This window comes from Octopus bimaculoides, chromosome 6 (assembly GCF_046866305.1).
Source record: "Octopus bimaculoides isolate indiv1 chromosome 6, ASM4686630v1, whole genome shotgun sequence".
Taxonomy (NCBI): Eukaryota; Metazoa; Mollusca; class Cephalopoda; order Octopoda; family Octopodidae; genus Octopus; species Octopus bimaculoides.
Window position 1 is genome coordinate 21,623,252 of NC_142933.1, and position 19,635 is coordinate 21,642,886.

General features: G+C 37.8%; 1 protein-coding gene across 3 annotated transcripts in view; it reads right to left on the reverse strand.

The window, feature by feature from the left end:
• The window catches only part of LOC106871480 (TELO2-interacting protein 1 homolog), a 37,385-nt gene that overhangs the window by 4,891 nt on the left and 12,859 nt on the right, over positions 1-19,635 (reverse strand). Inside the window, exons 10-24 of one of the 3 annotated variants that reach the window (XM_052968992.2) lie at positions 19,235-19,291; positions 16,935-17,066; positions 15,100-15,225; positions 13,298-13,417; positions 12,271-12,331; positions 11,748-11,943; positions 11,130-11,266; positions 9,997-10,162; positions 8,560-8,664; positions 8,102-8,374; positions 5,327-5,432; positions 4,305-4,387; positions 1,999-2,114; positions 1,398-1,482; positions 159-245 (exon numbers count right to left, since the gene is read on the reverse strand). In XM_052968992.2, the coding sequence (XP_052824952.2) occupies positions 159-245; positions 1,398-1,482; positions 1,999-2,114; positions 4,305-4,387; positions 5,327-5,432; positions 8,102-8,374; positions 8,560-8,664; positions 9,997-10,162; positions 11,130-11,266; positions 11,748-11,943; positions 12,271-12,331; positions 13,298-13,417; positions 15,100-15,225; positions 16,935-17,066; positions 19,235-19,291 (1,850 nt within the window). Of the gene's footprint in view, positions 1-158; positions 246-1,397; positions 1,486-1,998; positions 2,115-4,304; positions 4,388-5,326; positions 5,433-8,101; positions 8,375-8,559; positions 8,665-9,996; positions 10,163-11,129; positions 11,267-11,747; positions 11,944-12,270; positions 12,332-13,297; positions 13,418-15,099; positions 15,226-16,934; positions 17,067-19,234; positions 19,292-19,635 lie in introns of all 3 variants that reach the window. The other 2 variants (XM_014917958.3, XM_052968993.2) reach the window with 2 other exon arrangements.

Below are 19,635 nucleotides of genomic sequence, written 5' to 3' on the forward strand. Positions count from 1 at the left end.
CTTCTGTTAATTAGTCATCCAAGAAATATGAAATGGAGCTGGATATTTGTTCTCTTTGTCAAACTGGAATAATTTGAATTATATTGCTTTAGTTTAACAGACGCATAGCACAATATATGTAGTAGTGTGTGAGACAATGGAAAAGAGAAGTACCATACCTTTTGTAGAGTCTCATGTTGATATTCACTGAGGTAGAATAGACAGGAAGATGCTACAGATTCAATCTCTTTACTACTGACTCCGAGCTGGAATAGGAAAAAATGATATAGATAGAAGGGTGCAGCAAATCATGTTTAAAGATGTGTGTAGGTAAAAAAAAAAATGAGCTGAGGGCAGAGAACTGGGTAAAAGAATCTGCTGTCAGACATGTGATGCATATGAAGGATAATCATCATCATCGTTTAACGTCCGCTTTCCATGCTAGCATGGGTTGGATGATTTGACTGAGGACTGGCAAGCCAGAAGGCTGCACCAGGCTCCAATCTGATCTGGCAGAGTTTCTACAGCTGGATGCCCTTCCTAACACCAACCACTCCGAGAGTGTAGTGGGTGTTTTTACGTGCCACCGGCACGAGGGCCAGTCACACGGTACTGGCAACGGCCATGCTCAAAAGGTGTTTTTTACATGCCACCTGCACGGGAGCCAGTCCAGTGGCACTGGCAACGACCTCGCTTGAATGATTTTCTAACGTGCCACCAGCAGAAGTGCTGGAAGGCAACGCTGGTAATGATTATGTTCAAATGGTGCTATTTACGGGCCAGTTTCAAAAAGAATTGCCAAAGAATCCAAGTGGTAGAAGTGAAGCTACTCTTAGAATTCTAGATCTTATGATGGGGATGATAAGAAGCAAGACTTTGTGCTGGATCATTCAACCTAAGCAAGTATTGAAAAAAACGGACATGTATGTGCATAGTGTATGCATGTGCATATTTTGAGCATTTCATTTGTGTAACTAAATACAATAAAGTGTTCCTTGAAGTGTTGTGGTTTGGCATTCAATTGCACTTGGAACATCCATAGCAGAGGATGCAAACAACCACAGTGACGACGTACAAAGGGAACAAGTGATACAAACAGCATCTTGTGTTTATCATACTTCTTACTATATATACACACACACATACGTGTATGTGTAAAGGTATTTTTATATATAAATAGGCATGTATATCTGGAGGTATAAAAATACATGCATCTGATTATATAGATGTGTGTTTGTATATATAATCAGTATAAACAGATGTGTATAAGATGTTTATCTATGTAAACACAGGTGAAAGAATTAACGATTACTAGGCATGAACCTAACAAATATATGATAATATATCAGACAAGAACATAAGGAATAATAAAAAATATATATAGAAATAGTAAAATGAAGTTCATTGAATATACTTACATTTTGACAGAGTTTGCCAAAGTATTGCAATGTAAGTAATTGGAGCTTGTACTCTTGGGTAAAGGTGTAGGCTATAGAGCAGTTGCTACTACAGTAGAAAGAGAGAGACAGACAGTTGTATACAGGAGATATCAGGTACATACCATGAATAGATATTCAAGGATAGGATTGGGTATTAATAACGTAAATTATCTGAAAAATGCTTTATCACTATAAGACAATGTGATAATTTTCTAACAACAAAAATTATCTACTTCATGTGAAACGCTTTTTAGTGTGCTTATAAAGAGCTCCTATGCTATTTATTCCAACATCACACAAACTTATATCTGAGTAACACATTACACAATTAAGTAAGATGTACAAACTTGAACTCAGTAAAGTGACACTTGACACGAACATGTTCTCAGCTGAGTGACACATCACACAAGCTATATTTAGCTGAGTTAAGCTATGTGTTACATAAGCCCTACTAAATAATGTGATATAGAACTTAAGTCTCCCTTGGACAACTTGTGATAGGGTATAACACTACAACGCATCTACAAGTTACATATGATAAACATATGTTTAGTATTATTTATGATAAAGTCATACATACCTGAGTGGAGCCTGGTGACTTAGGTATCGGCAGAGTGTGGGATAAACCTCGGCAACTGTGCGTTTCCTGATGAATGAACCACACACCTGTGAGATATCCATTAAGGTGTGAAGGGCCTGAAACAGTGCAAATATTGAATATAAAACTGTCAATGCTTAAATGTTAAAACTTTCAATTATAATTTTACATATAAGAACAAAAAGAAAAAACCTTTTATAAGCAATAATCCAAACAACAGATAAATAATGACAAAAATGAGTTATTTTACTAAATCCATTTAAATTCTTTCTTTCAAATTTAAAAAAAAAACACAGGCAGGGTATTTTACTAGTAAATTGTTTAAGAAAGAATCATATTTTTAATAAAATATTAAAATGAAATCTTTGGAAAACAAATATTGGTTGCAGAGTACATTTTTAGGAGGCCAAATGGCAAAATCGATGGAGCATCAGATAGACTGTTTTGTGGTAATTGTTCCATCTCTCTACACCAACGTTTCTCAACTGAGGTTCCCTGGAACACTGGGTTTTCGCGAAAAAGAGTGAGATAAGCTAATGCTAATTGCATGGTCATAATAGTACTATACATGCACAACATATTATTGGGTATTGTAATATAGACATCATCCTATCTAACCTATATGCTTTCAAAAAATATAACCTGATATATATATATATATATATGATATTTACCACATGAACTACGATGAAAAAAATATGAGATAGATATGGTATATAATTTTTTTGTGCAGGGGTTCTTTGAGACACGTAATTTATTTTAAGGGCTACGCAAGCATAAAAATTTTGAGAAACACTGCTCTACACTTTGAGTTCAAATCCTACCATGGCCAGCTTTGCCTTTCATCCTTTCAGGGTCAATAAATAAAGTATCAGTCCTGTAGTAGAGTCAAATTTTTTCTCACTTTCTACAGGTCTCTCTTCCAGAAGGATTCTTTGGTCAGATCTGGAAAGGGATAGGCTGCCATATCTACAAATACCCCAAAACACAATGACACCCTCCTATGATTCCATTAAAAAGTTTAGAGTCCAAAGCAATATTTTTTGTGAGCTCTGTGTGTAGGAATATTCATTGGAAGCAAACAGCTCATTCTGTCATTACAATAAGATTAGAAACTGATATCACTATTTATTGCTGGCACAGAGCATCATTATTTTCATTGAATTCTATTGTTTTGCAATTTTGATGTCGTTCTCTAGTCTATCACTGCTACTGTTGGATTTAACTATTAACACATACAGTATGATGTGTTAACTCTTATTCAAGATGACATGAAAATGAAGACAGTGGTGCAAAGGCAAGTTGTAAATGGATAATATTGAACAATTGATGTTTTACAAAGATTTGATCTGGGAGGAAAACAGTAATATTGCATAAACATTAAAGATTGAAATGCCTACAGTAGGAACAATATATGACAATAAACACAAAAATATGTGCTCAAGCAGCTGCTCTATTAACTACCCATTGTGTTTTTTTTTTAATTCATCCATCTAATGTGATATTTAATATAGAATGGTTCCTGAATATGTAGATCAAGATCGGGTATCGTGTGCCAATAAACATGAAAGTCATTCAGGTAAAGGCTAAAAGCTTGCGTGACGATATACATGTTCAACAGAGCATTGGTGTATTGAGAGAAAAGTTAGGCATAAGAGGGATTATATGCAGTGTGCAAGAGAAGAGACACTTACTGGTTTGGTCATATGACGCATATGGATGAGGACAGTTGCATAAAGTGGAGAGAAGTTGTGGAAGAGGGAGATCGAGGAAGATATGGGACAAAGTACTGAAGGCTGATCTCAAAATGCTGAACCTTATGAAGGAGATGACAGAGGAGGACCAAGGTATGTGGTGCATTGTTGTACTCAAGAAGACCCACCCACCACAACAGAATTGAGATCCTAAACCCAAGGTACCATGTAAAAACCATTGGTGTAGGTACTGGTGCCATGTAAAAAGCACTGGTGATGGTACTCTGTAAAGTGGTTAGTTTTAGGAAGGGCATCAGCTGTAGAAATCAAGCCAAACCAGACAATGGAACCTGATGTGATTACTGGCCTTGTCAGTTCCTGTCAAACTGTCCAATCCATGCCAACATGGAAAACAGATGACGATGTGGCAAATGTTGGAAACTGGGCTTTTCAGGTGTAATTTTCTCACTGAAACTACATTAGTAGATAATGAAAACAGAAGATAGATGATACAGGAAGAAGAATGAGAGCGAAAACAGTCGAAAGAGAAATGTAAGCAAATATAATAACCCCAATTTTAATTTTACTCTTTACCTTTGTTCTAACAAGTATTTTCTTATCAGAAAATCTCTGAGATAATGGAGACCACAGCTGGTGTACTTGAGGTAAAAGTTCATCTGAAAAAGTAGATGTGGAGAATGTGAGCCAAGTGATGGTATAAAAGCACATACACACACATTATTACTATATCACATAAATACTGTCTCATACAACTATCATCGTTATTACTGTTATAATCGTCATTATTAACATTGTAGTATTTCCTTCTTGTTTAGCCTCAAATCAGCCCTGAATGAACAGACAGACCTACAGTCAAAGATATTGTATTGAATCAAGTATTTTTAAATGGTCAAAAAGCTTGCCTTACGATCATTAGGTCCAAGTTTCAATCCCAATATGTGGCATCTTGGGCAAGTGTCTTTTCCTAGGAACCTCAGGTTGACCCAAACCTTACATGTGAAATTAGGTACACAAAAACTGCAGATGCTTATCCGATGGACTGAAGCGGTAATTCAGAGGTCTGACCATATCACATTGCATTACACTGATTGTCTGAGGACTATATTAAAGATAAATGTAACTGTGAAATACTCAGCCATATATATGCCAATTCAATAAGCAGATAGTCCAGTTGATCAAACTGAATAATCATCAACAAAACTGATGGAGATTTATTTACTTACTAAATATACCATGTGATCAGTATATCTGATATGTTTACTAAATCAATGTTTCAGATTTAATCATTAAAAGATTTTAGTATATGACTTTGTCTTGTCTTACAACTATCTAAATTTTCTTTTCAGGAATAGTGTAGACCAACCCCTTTAACCTCCCAAACTATCACATCCCAGGTATTGAGTTGACCATCCCCTTAACCTCTCAGACACTCAGCTCCATCTGCAAGCAGACCATCTCCTTAATCTCTCAGACAGCCAGTAGATGACCAACCCTTCAACCTCTCATAATCAGCCCCTGTCACTAGTAACTAAACACCTTACCTCATACAGCCCTAGTTGCCAGTAAACCTTCGAGTCACACACAACCCAACTTACCTTCATGTGGTTGGAGAGACTGAATTGCTGCACATACTGTGTCCAAAGCCAAAAGCTGAATATGGACATCTGTGGATGACATGAGATGTTTCACCCGGGCTAGGACCTGCAATATAAGGGAGTAGCACGATAGAGTTAAATAGCTGGTTGTGTTTGTGTTGATGGTATAGTGGTGGAGACAGTGGTAATGGAAGTAGAAATTCTGTTGCTGTTTAGCCCCAAGAAGAACCCGAATGAGCTGACATGGCTAAAGGTGTTCTTACCATAAACATCTCTTATTTTTCTCAGCAACTATAAAAGCATCAAACTGTTGGATCATGTTATGAGTGTTACAACTGATTAGGAAGAGAGTCTGCTTAGATAAGATACAGCTCAGTGATGTGCAAGGAAGAAGTACTACTGATGCCATCTTCCTAGTGAAATAAACTCAGAGGTACTCAAAGATAAGCTACTGTCTCTAGCATATGTCAACCTGGAGAAGGCTTTAGACAGGTTTCCATGTGCTGTAATTTGGTGATTGCTAAATAAACTAGATGTGGATGAAAGGCTTGTGAAAGTGGCGCATACCATGTACAGAGGAGTTAGGTGAAAGTAATGAAATCAGTAACTAATTTAGCATGAATATGGGAGTCCATCAAGATCATGATAGGATGTGATTTGAGGTAAATTTTTTGCTACTGTCAACAGAATGAATGACCATACGTACTCCCTCATTGACTTGATTGTTGATGGTGGTGAGTCACATTACTAATCAAGCGAGCTTACTGGAGTTATCTCCCTTGCTTATAGTTTTGTTTCTTTTTTAAATGATTCTAAAATGAGATTTTTTTTTAAATCTCCAATTGATTGGATTGTCTCAATTAACTGAAATTCGTCAACTTACATGTGTGAAACCTTACCATATATACATTCAGTTTAAAGAATACTTCCTTGAGATAGTTTCCTTTAGCCATATTGGTGATATTACAACATGTACACAAACACACCCAACTACAAATACACACTGAAACAAATGCATACATATATATCATCATCATCATCATCGTTTAACGTCCGCTTTCTATGCTAGCATGGGTTGGACGATTTGACTGAGGACTGGTGAAACCGGATGGCAACACCAGGCTCCAATCTAATTTGGCAGTGTTTCTACAGCTGGATGCCCTTCCTAACGCCAACCACTTAGAGAGTGTAGTGGGTGCTTTTATGTGTCACCCGCACGAAAGCCAGTCAGGCAGTACTGGCAACGGCCATGCTCAAAATGGTGTCTTTTATGTGCCACCCGCACAAGAGCCAGTCCAGGGGCACTGGCAATGATCTCGCTCGGAAATCCTACGAAGGCCAATCAGGCGGTACTGGCAACGGTCATGCTCAAAATGGTGCATCTTATGTGCCACCCGCACAAGAGCCAGTCCAGGGGCACTGGCAATGATCTCACTTGGCTTGCCGGGTCTTCTCACGCACAGCACATTTCCAAAGGTCTCGGTCAGTAGTCATCGCCTCGGTGAGGCCCAATGTTCGAAGGTCTTCCTGGGCCTACCTCTTCCACGGGTTCCCTCAACTGTTAGAGTGTGGCACTTTTTCACGCAGCTATCCTCATCCATTCTCACATGTCCAAACCAGCGCAATCGTCTCTCTTGCACACTACAACTGATGCTTCTTATGTTCAGCTTTTCTCTCAAGATACTTACACTCTGACGGGTATGCACACTGACATTACACATCCAACGGAGCATACTGGCTTCATTCCTTGGGAGCTTACGCATATCCTCAGCAGTTACAGCCCATGTTTCACTGCCATGTAGCATGGCTGTTCGTACACATGCGTCATACAGTCTGCCTTTTACTCTGAGTGAGAGTCCCTTTGTCGCCAGCAGAGGTAAGAGCTCTCTAAACTTTGCCCAGGCTATTCTTATTCTAGCAGCTACACTTTCAGCGCACCCACCCCCACTACTAACTTGGTCACCCAGATAGCGGAAGCTATCGACTACCTCCAGTTTTTCTCTCTGGAATGAGATAGAAGTTGTTTTCTGTTTGTTTACAGTGTTTATTGCACCTGAACATCTGCCACATACAAAAACTAACGTCCTAGTTAACCTGCCTTTGATATTGCTGCACCTCTTATGTGTCCATAGCTTGCACCGGGTACATCTTATAGAGTTACTACCTACTCCTTTTCTACATACTGAGCAGGGCCATCTACCTTCCTACTTATTAGGATTTTGGTTTTAGCTAGGTTGACTCTAAGGCCCTTTGATTCTAGTCCTTGCTTCCACACCTGAAACTTCTCCTCTAGTTCTGAAAGTGACTCCGCAATTAGTGCAAGGTCATCAGCATAGAGGAGCTCCCAGGGGCAACCTGTCTTGAATTCCTCTGTGATCGCCTGGAGGACTATGATAAATAGGAGGGGGCTGAGGACGGAACCTTGGTGGACCCCTACCTCTACCCGGAATTCATTACTGTACTCATTTCCAACCCTCACCTTACTGGCAGCATCACTGTACATGGCTCGCACAGCTCTCAGACACATATCATGCACACATACTTTTTTTTATACCCACTTCAACACATATAAACACAGACACCTAGTATACTACATGCACACACAAACAATTATAGGCACACATGCACCTATGAAGACACAGACACTTAACTGGGGACACACACACTAGGATATACATGCATACGTTACACCTGCACACACCTAGACATACACAAACATGCGCACCTATACAGACACACAATCATAGAGATAAAAAGCCATGAAAAGTGACTGACATCTTTCACAATAGTGACATGTAAAGGTGATACAGGTTTCTCATCAATGGTCTCTGAGCTGTCTTCTATTTCCATATTGTTTTCTGATGCTGGATTCTCATTGACATCCTCATCTTCAGCCTTCATCTCTGATTCATCAACATCTCCAGCAGACATTTTTTTGTCTCTGTCATACTGAGTCAGGTAGTCCACTAACCACTGTACACCCTGGGTTGAGTTGGCAGTGACTTCAGGTTCCTGCTTGTTGTTTGTCTCCGCCAATGAGTGTGTAGACTGAAGTAAGCAAAACAGTTCATTATTGTACATATATCCATACATACACATATGTATGCATGAATCATCATATATGAACATTAATGTATAGATATAAATTAACATATGTATACATAAAAATCACTCACAGGAAGATGAAGATAACAAGAGACATAAATAAATATATAACACAAATGAAGCATTACCTTGCTCTGTAGGAACCAGCGTCCGATTGCTGAACAGAGTTCATGGAGAACTTGTAGGAAAGTGGTTACGTGAGTAGTTTGATAGTCATCTAAACATTCCAACACCTATAATAGAGGGAATGTGAGGGGATTAAAGGAACTATGAAGAGTCACAGACAGACAGAAGGAAAGGAATATGTGACGAGGGATACCTGTGTAGCCATGGAGAACAGAGGAAAGGGATGGTTAAAAGTGAGCAGTAAATTTATGTGTGTAAAGTATGTATTCAGACAAGATGATTAATAAAAGAAGAGGTTGGATAAGACAGAACGTGTTGCAAAGAGAAATAAAACAAGGAATAAAAAGACATTAAAGAAGAAATCAGGAAGAGAGAAGGGGAGAAAATAAGAGAAATAGAGAGGCAGATGATGTGATTGAGAAATGTAAAGTAGAAATAAGAATAGTTTTATTCATTAACACACACACATACATACATATATATATACATGCATTTCTATTGTATGGCACTAGGAGCAAGTATCTTCTACTATAGCCTCAGGTTGCTTAATGCCTTGTGAGTTAAATTTGGTAGATGGAAACTATATGGAAGCCTGTTGTATCATCATCATCATTTTTAGGTCAGCTTTCTATACTTGCATGGGCTGAACAGCTTGCTATAGGTCCAGGTACTTATTTCGGGTTACTGTCCTAGACAAGGTGAAGGGCCACATCTTGGTGTGAACCATTTTTGGCTTCTGTAGAAAGCAGCTGGATGCTCTTCCTAATGCAATCCACTTTACAGAGTGTACTGAATATATTTTATTTAGCACTAGCACTAGAGTTGTCCTATCCATGACATGACTGAAGAGTCCACCCCAAAGAGAACCTTGTGTGTGTGAATAATGTATATGTTTATATATATATATATATATATATATATATATATATATTGTTCATTTGATATATGAGTGTGCATGTAGTGTTTATATCCATTTGTTTATATGCTGCAATTTAACAGGTCAACAAATAGACGTTGATAAAAAAAAATTATTAGACTTACAAATAAATACTGGGGCTGATAGGATCAATTAAACCCTTGAAGGTGAAGCCCCAACACTTTGGGCTACAACCCAGGCTTTGTGAATGGAATTTGTAAATGGTAAATGAAACAAAGCCATGTATGTGTGTATCTTTGTCTAAACATCACATAATAGCTATAAGCAAGTGTCACTGTCACAACAAGTAGTGTTGTTTGTTTTCTTTCTTCAATGAAAACATGTCTAGTCATGGGGAAATATTACCTTTCTTTGAGACAGATATAGGTTTATCATAGGAACGTCATCCAGCCATAGAATATCCGCCTCAATGAATTCCATTTGACCCATGCAAGCATGGAAAAGTGCACATTATGATGACGATGATGATGACAAAAGAAAGTGAGTAAATTTTAGTAATTACCTCAGTAATAGTATCTGTCACTAAAGGCAGGAGTTCCTCATTACCAAACTGAAGCATGACCTTTAAGACAAGTGGACACCTTGAGTTGAGAGAGAGATGGCGCAGACGTAAAGTAATTGCATTGACAAGATAATCAGCATTTTGTTGGATCAAATCCATGATGTTTCTAAGCAGGAAAGAGAAAAACAACAAAAATACAATGTAAATTTTTGTAAGTTATGAGGATGAATTTTGAAAATTGTTTCAATAATAAATATTCCAGTTGTTTCATTGACAAAATAATATTAGTGTAAGTGGCAGAGTATTCCATAGCCATTTGTACACTTCCAGTAATCCTCTGGCAGAATGAAACTAACACAGAGTGTAATAAGGCTTAGACCAACCCAAAACTATAAGCCAACTTCTTAATCCCCACCCCACACACGTATACATCTACTGTTCCCTCACTGTTGTGACTACCATACTGTACACCGCATAACATACCCTAACTAGCATACTGTATCATACATAACATACTCTAACTCCCTTACTATACCCTTAACAGCATATTCTGACTTCTTCACTTGGCATAGGCATAGCTATGTGGGTAAGAAGCTTGCTTGGCAACCACATAGTTTTGGGTTCAGTCCCACTACATGTAACCTTGGGCAAACGTTTTCTACTATAGCCTCCAAGCCAACCAAAGCCTTGTGATGGATTTGGTAGATGGAAACTATGTGAAAGCCTGTTTTGTGTGTGTGTGTGCCTTTGTATATACATCTCTTGCCACTGCTTGACAACTATTGCTGCTTTGTTTACATCCCCATAGCTGAGCACTTTTGGCCAATAGAATAAATACCAAACTCCAAAAAATGTTTGGGAGTCAATGACTGAAACAAGTAAATGATAGAGATACCCCATGCCCTATCCCCTATCTGCCAGTCTACACCCTGCACAACATACTCTGACGACTACACTATACCTCCCATTTAACATACTTTGGCTACTACACTGCACCCTACACAACATACCCTGATTACTTCACTCTAATAATACATCCTGACTGCCACATTAAAGTCCATACTCTATCTCTGACTACACTCCACACAACACACACCGACAACCACATGGATTTTTCAAAAGCAGAGTCTTACCTGTATTCACAATAAGTACATATATCTGTCAGAGACAAGTAGGCTGTGCTGCTCAGGTAGGCTGACCGATCTCCCAGCTTCTCCAAAAGTGGGTAGAGTGTTTTCAATAAAAATGGTGTGAAGTCTTTGTTAAGGACCTTTAACAACAACAAAATCAAACAATAATGTAAACAAAAAACAAATCCAAGCAATCAAAGCCTCCTTCCACACTTTACAACTTTCCAGAACATTCCTAGCTGCTCTCACCTTCCATGTAATATAAGTGTGATGTCTTGATTCTTTTGTTGGTCAATATTGTTACTAAGAACTACTGGATGGGGCGGGGTTTATATAATCTCTAGTTTTGGGAATCACATAGACTCTTCCTCTCTCTCTCTCTCACTCACACACACAATAAGCTTCTTTCAGTTTCTGGTTACCAAATCCACTCAGAAGACTTTAATCAGCTCAAGGTGCTATGCAGTGGGATTAAACCTGATATCATGTAAATGCAAACCTAAATGAAATTGTGTTCAGGAGTATACTGAGTTGGATAAATGTTTGCTAAGTGTTCTGCTTTGAAGCTGAATAAACATAGTTACAAACATTTAAAATGGTAGAAGACAAAGTATTACTAACTTTAGCAAACACAGCAAACCCTTCGAGAAAGAGACATATCTGAAGTATGTTAGCATTGTAGTCATAAATTGTTGGTCGTTTCACGTTGTTGTAGAGCAAGAGAGAGAACTGGCCCTCAACAGGATCGTTTTCTTGGTGGAGGTGGGAGGTAACCAAGTTGAAGTTTTGAGGGGCCAGGTACTCATCAATCAGCAAACTGTAAAATAAAAGATAAGAAGATAGAATACACAGATGGTTGTGTGCATAAGGAATTGGACAACCACCTGAGAGGTGAGAGATTCATATGGTTTGTATAGTTACTAACACTAACCAATAAATTAAATATTCACAAAACTTCTCCACTTCTATTACAAAGGATTTTCAACAAAGTACAGGTGGAATGTCTTGCCTAAAAAGACACAGCATGATGACTGTAGTAAGAAGTGATGGTACCTATTGTACAGCTAAGTAGACTGCTAAGTAGGGAGTCTTATCTGAGGAGTACAACTGTTAAGTGATTATCAGATCTAATTCTTCAACTTACCTTACAATGCTATGTAGTGTTTCTTTGTCCTGGATAGTTCCACTTGGTCTGTCAGTATTGCCTGGATAAAAAAAAAACAAATACAAACAAAAGATAATACTAGGTGACTAACAATGAAACAGAAGCAGTGGTTTCATCCTGGTTTCTTAGGATCAGCTACATTGTCCTTTATATGAATGAATCTATTTTCTTATGTTAAATTGCACTTACATTAGCATGACAGAGAAACCAGGTGGTACCCACAATAAAGCCAATTAGATATTGAAAGCCATTCCACTCTACACAAGGCATTGGAAACAACACACATGGATTTAGACTATCCACAATGTGTTGTTTCCAAGGTCTCGTGCACAGTCAAATAGCATTATCAATATCTAAGAATTGGTTGATGGCTGTGATTAGTTCAACAAGTTTAAATATTTGTGTATGAATTGCCAAGGAAAGGCTTTTCCAAGTTAGATCTCTGTCACTTCTGAACATTAACAGATCAGTTGTTGATGGGACTTGTAAGGAATTAAATTGTCGCGTTTAAGGAGACATAACACTAGTTATAGCATTATATTCCCTAGATAGTTATGGGAGAGATGTGTTGTAGGAGTACTTTTTTAAAGGTGAGTGGACTGGCAGAATCATTAGTAAGCTGGACAAAATGCTGCTAAGCATTTCTTCTGGCTTTAGGTTTCTGAGTTCAAATTCAACCAAGGTTGACTTTGCCTTTCATGGTTGATAAAATAACTACCAGTTGAGCACTGGGGTCAATGTAATTGGCTGGCCTCCTCCTCCAAAATTCGAAGTTTTGTGCTTATAACAGAAAGGAAGATTATTATTATTATTTGAAATTTTACATCATCAAAGATTAAATCTTTGAATTTGTTGATACCAAATCCTTGTCAAATTAATTCAATTAGTTATCTCAGAGCCTTTCCAAATTATAGTTGAAACTACCTCTGTCTGAATATGAAGACATTGTCAACAAAAGGTGTCAACTGTCTCAACTAACCACATATAAATAGATAAAATTGCAAACCTTGAGTCAAGTGGAGAGTTCCATCAAGTATTTGGTTAATGATGTATGTTGCCTGCAGTCTATGCAGAGACGTCTCATGAAACATGTCCAAGAAATGATCAATTAAAAGGTTCAGATCTCCTAAAATTGTTGAGAAGAGAGAGTAAAGTTTGTAATTGGGAGTTTGACATTTGATTTTAATAATTCTTACATACACACACACAAACTACTACAATAGCTTCTGCTCTTCTGAATTAGCTATCTGCATATGTGTACACCTAGATCCACCTGACATTCAACCTCACCTCTCATCATCTACATAGTGTCTCACATTTCATATACCAACATCCAGATCTACTTGATGAACTGATTCCATGTTTCACATTCCATATCCTACTCCAAGCACTTTGCTCAATGCTTCCTCACCAGAATTGCAAATCTCTGCAATTTCCACCTAGGCCACAATTTTCCTGAAGACACTGTCCTACAAAGGTTCAAACTGGACATCAACAACATGTGACCTTAATCTGCAATGGTCAATCTCTCTCTTTCTCCAAAACTATTATGACTATCAATAAGACATTGAATGAAACAAAGACATAACATGCAAAATCCTTTTTATCCTGCAAGGATCAACAAATTAAATACCAATCAGGTATTGGTGTCAGTAAAATTTACTGTAACATCTAAAAACAGAAGTGAACTTCTCCAAAGAATAAAATGTGTGAACTTGTAGCAATATATAAATGCCTTATTGATTAGAGAATATAAAAAATTCATCTTTAAAAAAACCCACTTAATATGAAAACAGAGACCTTGTTTATTCATGTATGCACTGGACACGAAACTCAGCTTGCAAAGACTTATTGGGGCAAGCAAAAGCGAAATCGGGATGGCACCTGTGCCCAGCGTCGCCTTTCTGGCACTTGTGCCCGCAACATGTGTAAGGACTTTCGAGTGAGATCATTGCCAGTGCCCCTGGACTGGCTCTTGTGCGGGTGGCACATAAAATACACCATTTTGAGTGTGGTTGTTGCCAGTATCGCCTGACTGGCCTTCGTGCGGGTGACACGTAAAAGCACCTACTACACTCTCGGAGTGGTTGGCGTTAGGAAGGGCATCCAGCTGTAGAAACTCTGCCAAATCAGATTGGAGCCTAGTGTAGCCTTCAGGCTCCACCAGTCCTCAGTCAAATCGTCCAACCCATGCTGGCATGGAAAGCGGACGTTAAAAGATGATGATGATGATACACACACACACACACACAGATACTTGTGTATGTGTGTGTTATCATCATCATCATCATCATCATTAACGTCCGTTGTCCATGCTGGCATGGGTTGGACGGTTTGTCTGGGCTGGCATGCTGGGAGGCTGTGCGAGGATCCAGTTTGATTTGGCATGGTTTTCTATGGCTGGATGCCCTTCCTAACGCCAACCACTCCAAGAGTGTAATGGGTGCTTTTACGTGCCACATATATATATATATTTATATATATAAAACATACTAATATGTACATAAATATACACATACATATATATATACACATATAAACCCTCAGTTTACTAATATATAATCGATTTCTGATTTAACAGGTTGAATAATAACAATACAGTACAACCACTATAACTATGGTAAAATACTCTTCGACTATATTGTCAAAGAAGGAATTAAATATTACATATTTTTATTACAAAGATAGTTTTCTCCCTATTAGCCTGTTAAATTGAAGGGTTACTATATATATATGTATATTTGTTCACTATCACAGTTTTTATCCAGGACAGAGTGGAAAATGTGGATGTTCCAGCACGTAACTTACCATACATACCAAGGTACCGCAATACTAACTTTAGCTCTTCCAGGATCAAATCACTGTGGAAATGTTTGTAGGTCTTGCGGGGTTGTTGAACACTGGTTATCATACGAGAGTCTATAGCACTGGCACCTTTATTAAACAAGAACATAAAAACCACTATCATCATCATTATTCATCACAATTAAAATCTCCATTCTTCCTATGATTCACCAACAATACACTCAATGCTCTCCATGCCCTGTTTTTCTTTTTTTTTTTTGTACACTTATTCACTGTTCACTTCCTGTGCATATTCTATGTACTGTTCACACAATTTTGGTTACTTTTTCTAATGAGTTATAGTACACCTGAGCACTGCATAGAATAAGTTCATCATTAACATTGTTTAACGTCTGTTTTCCATGCTGGCATGGGATGGACGGTTTGAATGAGGACTGGCAAGCCAGTAGGCTGTACCAGGCTCCAATCAGATCTGGTTTCTACAGCTGGATGCCCTTCCTAATGCCAACCACTCTGAGAGTGTAGGGGTGCGTTTTGTGTGCCACCAGCGCGAGAGCAAGTCAGTTGACACTGGCATCGACCACATTTAGATTGTGTTTTTTATACATGCCACCGGCACAGGAGCCAGTCTGGGGGCACTGACATCGACTACATTCGGAAGGTGCTTTTTACGTGTCACCGACATGGGGAGCCAGTCAAGCATCGACCCATGCTCGAATGGTACTTATGTGCCACCAGCATAGGTGCCAGTCAGGCGGCACTGGCATCGGCTACAACTATGATTTCCAATTTGATTTCGATTTTGATTTTACTTTACTCAATAAGTCTTCTCAAGTACAGCCTGACGATTCAAGGGCACTTTTAATGGGCTGGTTATGCAACACTGGTATCGCCCACGGGTCTTCATCATTATTATCACTACTGTCACTCACCCATGTCATCATCATCATCATCACCACCACCACCCTTGCCACTGTCACTATTTCCCTCCTCCTCATTACCACTATTGTATCATTTTTATCAACACTAAGATGACAAGCTGGCAGAATCATTAGCACATCAGACAAAACACTTAGCAGCAGTTCATCCATCTTTATGTTCATGGAGGTTGGCTTTGACTTTCATTCTTTGGAGTCAATAAAATAAATACCAGTCAAGCACTGGGATTCATATAATCGACTAGCTTCATCTCCCACAAACTTTGGGCCTTGTACCTATAGTGGAAAAAATTATTTCTATCAACATTGTTACCACGATGGTTATCATTAGCCTGCCACCTGTCACCACCACCACTTTTGTCCAACATCTCCAGATAATCTCTATTATTAACTATTTACGTCCCTACATCTGATCAACATTCTCAATACAGCTTGATTTAATTCACATCTAGATCATCTAACTCTTGACTTGCCAGTTCCTGAGCAACTAACTCTAGGTTATCTAGTCACTGATTACCTCATTACGAAGTTTCTAATCAGCCAATCTTTGATTAGTTAGATTCTTATCAGCCAGACTCTAGCTTTCATACATCTTATCAAACTAACTGCTATCAATCAAATTTAGTAATTTAAATTCATTTCAAGGATTAATTTAGAATTGAACTGAGAACTTATAGTTTTAAAACAATGTGTTCGTAAAAGGAAGGAAACGGTAATTAAAAAGTTTTAAAGTTACTGATTTATCATGTGTAACAGTTCATGCACAGAGCTGCATTTAATTACATATCAAACTGAAATGAGCAAATAAAAGTAAAGATAATCAGTACACTCACATATATGTATGCATGTGCATACATGTGTGCGCATGCACACACAATTTCTGAAATTTTATAAACTCACCTTCTCCTAACATATGACTTGTTTCTTCTACAATCTTGATGTTGGAACAGTCAAATTCTAAAACTTGGACAAGTGCCAGAGAAAACCTCTTTAGATGTGGATAGCTGTTCAACATGTTGTTGATGTTTTTACCTGGAATATAATAAACACTACATGTTGGGAGGTGAAGAGGCCAGGTGTGACAGCATATAAAGAATGTTGTTATCTAAAATACAACACACACACACACACACATGCCACATTGTAGGGCAAAGAGGACAGGTGTTGTAACATGTTGATAATACAGTGAGAGCTGTGACATGTGGCAATGCCATAAATGTGACATGTTTTAATATGGCTGTAGCTAACAGATATGTTGTGATTAAATGCTGTTCTTTAGCTCCAAGCTGGCAAAAGTTGAGCATTCTTTGCGTAACCATTATGGGATAACTAGGACTACATTATCTTATGTATCCATCCATTTTCTCTGCTCACTATTCCTGGGAGGGTTGTGAGGGTAGAATCATAAGGCACCCATTCCATAGGATCCTATCAGAAGCAATTATCATTACACTTTCCAGTTGAATTTCCAAGTGAGACCAACTGAGATTACGGATATTATCCAACCATTTCATTCTTGGTCTACTCCCAAGTCTCCTGCTGGTTGGTTCAGCTTGAAGAATCTGTCATGTGATTCTTTTCTATAGTGATTTGAGTTGTATCATCAGCAACAATATACTTATTTGGAGTTATTGCCCTCTTGGATGGATCAATGATTACATCTTGCTCAAGTGAGCTGTAAATGTCATGGGTTTTTTTTATAGCAGGATGCTCTTCCTAATACCAACAACTTTAAAGAGTAAAGTGACAATAATTCAAATATATCCATTTTATTACACAGAACTATGGTTATGATTGACTGCCACAAATCTACTTATAATTCTTAATATTATTATAATCATTCATATGTGCAAATGAGTAAAAAACAATAATTAAGTTAATGCTAACAATGTGGAGAGATTCAAAAAGTTAACAAGAAATTAAGATCCAGTGTATTAAAACAGAATACTAATAGCATTTTCAGGATTTCCGTAAGTATGAGATGTAACTCTGGACATGTTTTAGTATTATTCTGACTTCATCAGTGAAGCATAACATTCATCATACTTGTTGCAGTAGTGATGGCAGAACTAGTAAGTAAATTAGGTTTATAGTATAGATCACTTTTATTCTATTGAAAATGAACACTAAAACTGTTGATATCAGGACTACACTCTTACCTGATCTTTTATTTGTTTCAGTTATTAGACTGTGGCCATGCTGGGGCACCACCCTGAAGAATCTTCAGTCAAATGAATTGATCCTAGTGCTTTTTTTCTAAAGCCTGGTACTTATTCTATCACTTTTGCCTAACTGCTAATTTATAGGGATGTAAACACACCAACACCAGTTGTCAAGTGGTGGCGGGGAATAAACACAGACACAAATAAACACACACATATTCTTTTACATGTTTCAGCCATTTGAGTACAGCCATGCTGGAGCACTGCCTTAAAGCGTTTTAGAGGAAGAAATTGACCCCAGGATTTATTCTTTGTAAGCCTAATACTTATTGTATCAGTTTCTTTTACCAAAGTGTTAAGTTACAAGGACATAAACACACTAACATCGGTTATCAAGCAATGGTGGGAGGACAAACACAAAGGCATATATGTGTGTGTGACGGGCTTCTTTCAGTTTCTGTCTACCAAATCCACTCACAAGGCTTTGGTCAGTGCAAGGCTACAGTAGAAGACACTTGCCCAAAGTGCCACGCAGTGAAACTGAACCCAAAATATATATATAAAAAACCACACTGCTGCACACAACAAACCACAGTATATCAGCAACCACTGTATGTCATCAACCACTACACATTACCAAACCCTGTACAACAGAGTGTGATGCAGAATGTCTAAAGTGCAACACCATTCTCAAACATACTTCTATGCCATAGGTTTGATCAGGAAGAACAATCAAGGACTAAGGCATACAACTTTTACTATTTCCAAGACAGCCCCTATGCAATTGCTCAATTTACTAGAAATAGTAGCTAAATGTCTTTCAAATTACACCTTACAGACTTAAAAAAATAAAGAACCATTAGATAATATTTTCCTAGATACATTATGCTTTAAAAAAAAGAAGAAAAGAAAGGAAAGGTCACATTTGCAATGAGTTTGAATATTGACCTGTTGGATCAGGGCTGACCACGTGCTAAATAAAAACAACAGCCAATAAAGAAATAAAGCATAAGAGGAACTTAAAATTGAAAAACTCACCTAAAATTTTCAGATATCCAGACAAAATCTTGATCAAATCTAATTTTTGGGCATCATCTGAAACAAGGTTAAAAAAAGGTATGTAAACAGTGATACAAAATTGCACACCTGTCCAACTAATGGTATATGGGTGTGGCCAACCGAAGCTTTGTGATTGAATTTGGTAGGCGGAAGTTACTGCCGCGTGTGGCGTGTGTATATGTCTGTGTATGTGCTTGTGCCTCTCCGAAACAGAGAGAGGGAGATATATATATATATATATATATATATATATATATATATATATATATATGTATATATATATATATATATATATATATATATATATATACATACATATACACAATTTCAGCATGGATGGATACACATACACATGCACAATTTAAGAATGGAAAAGTAGA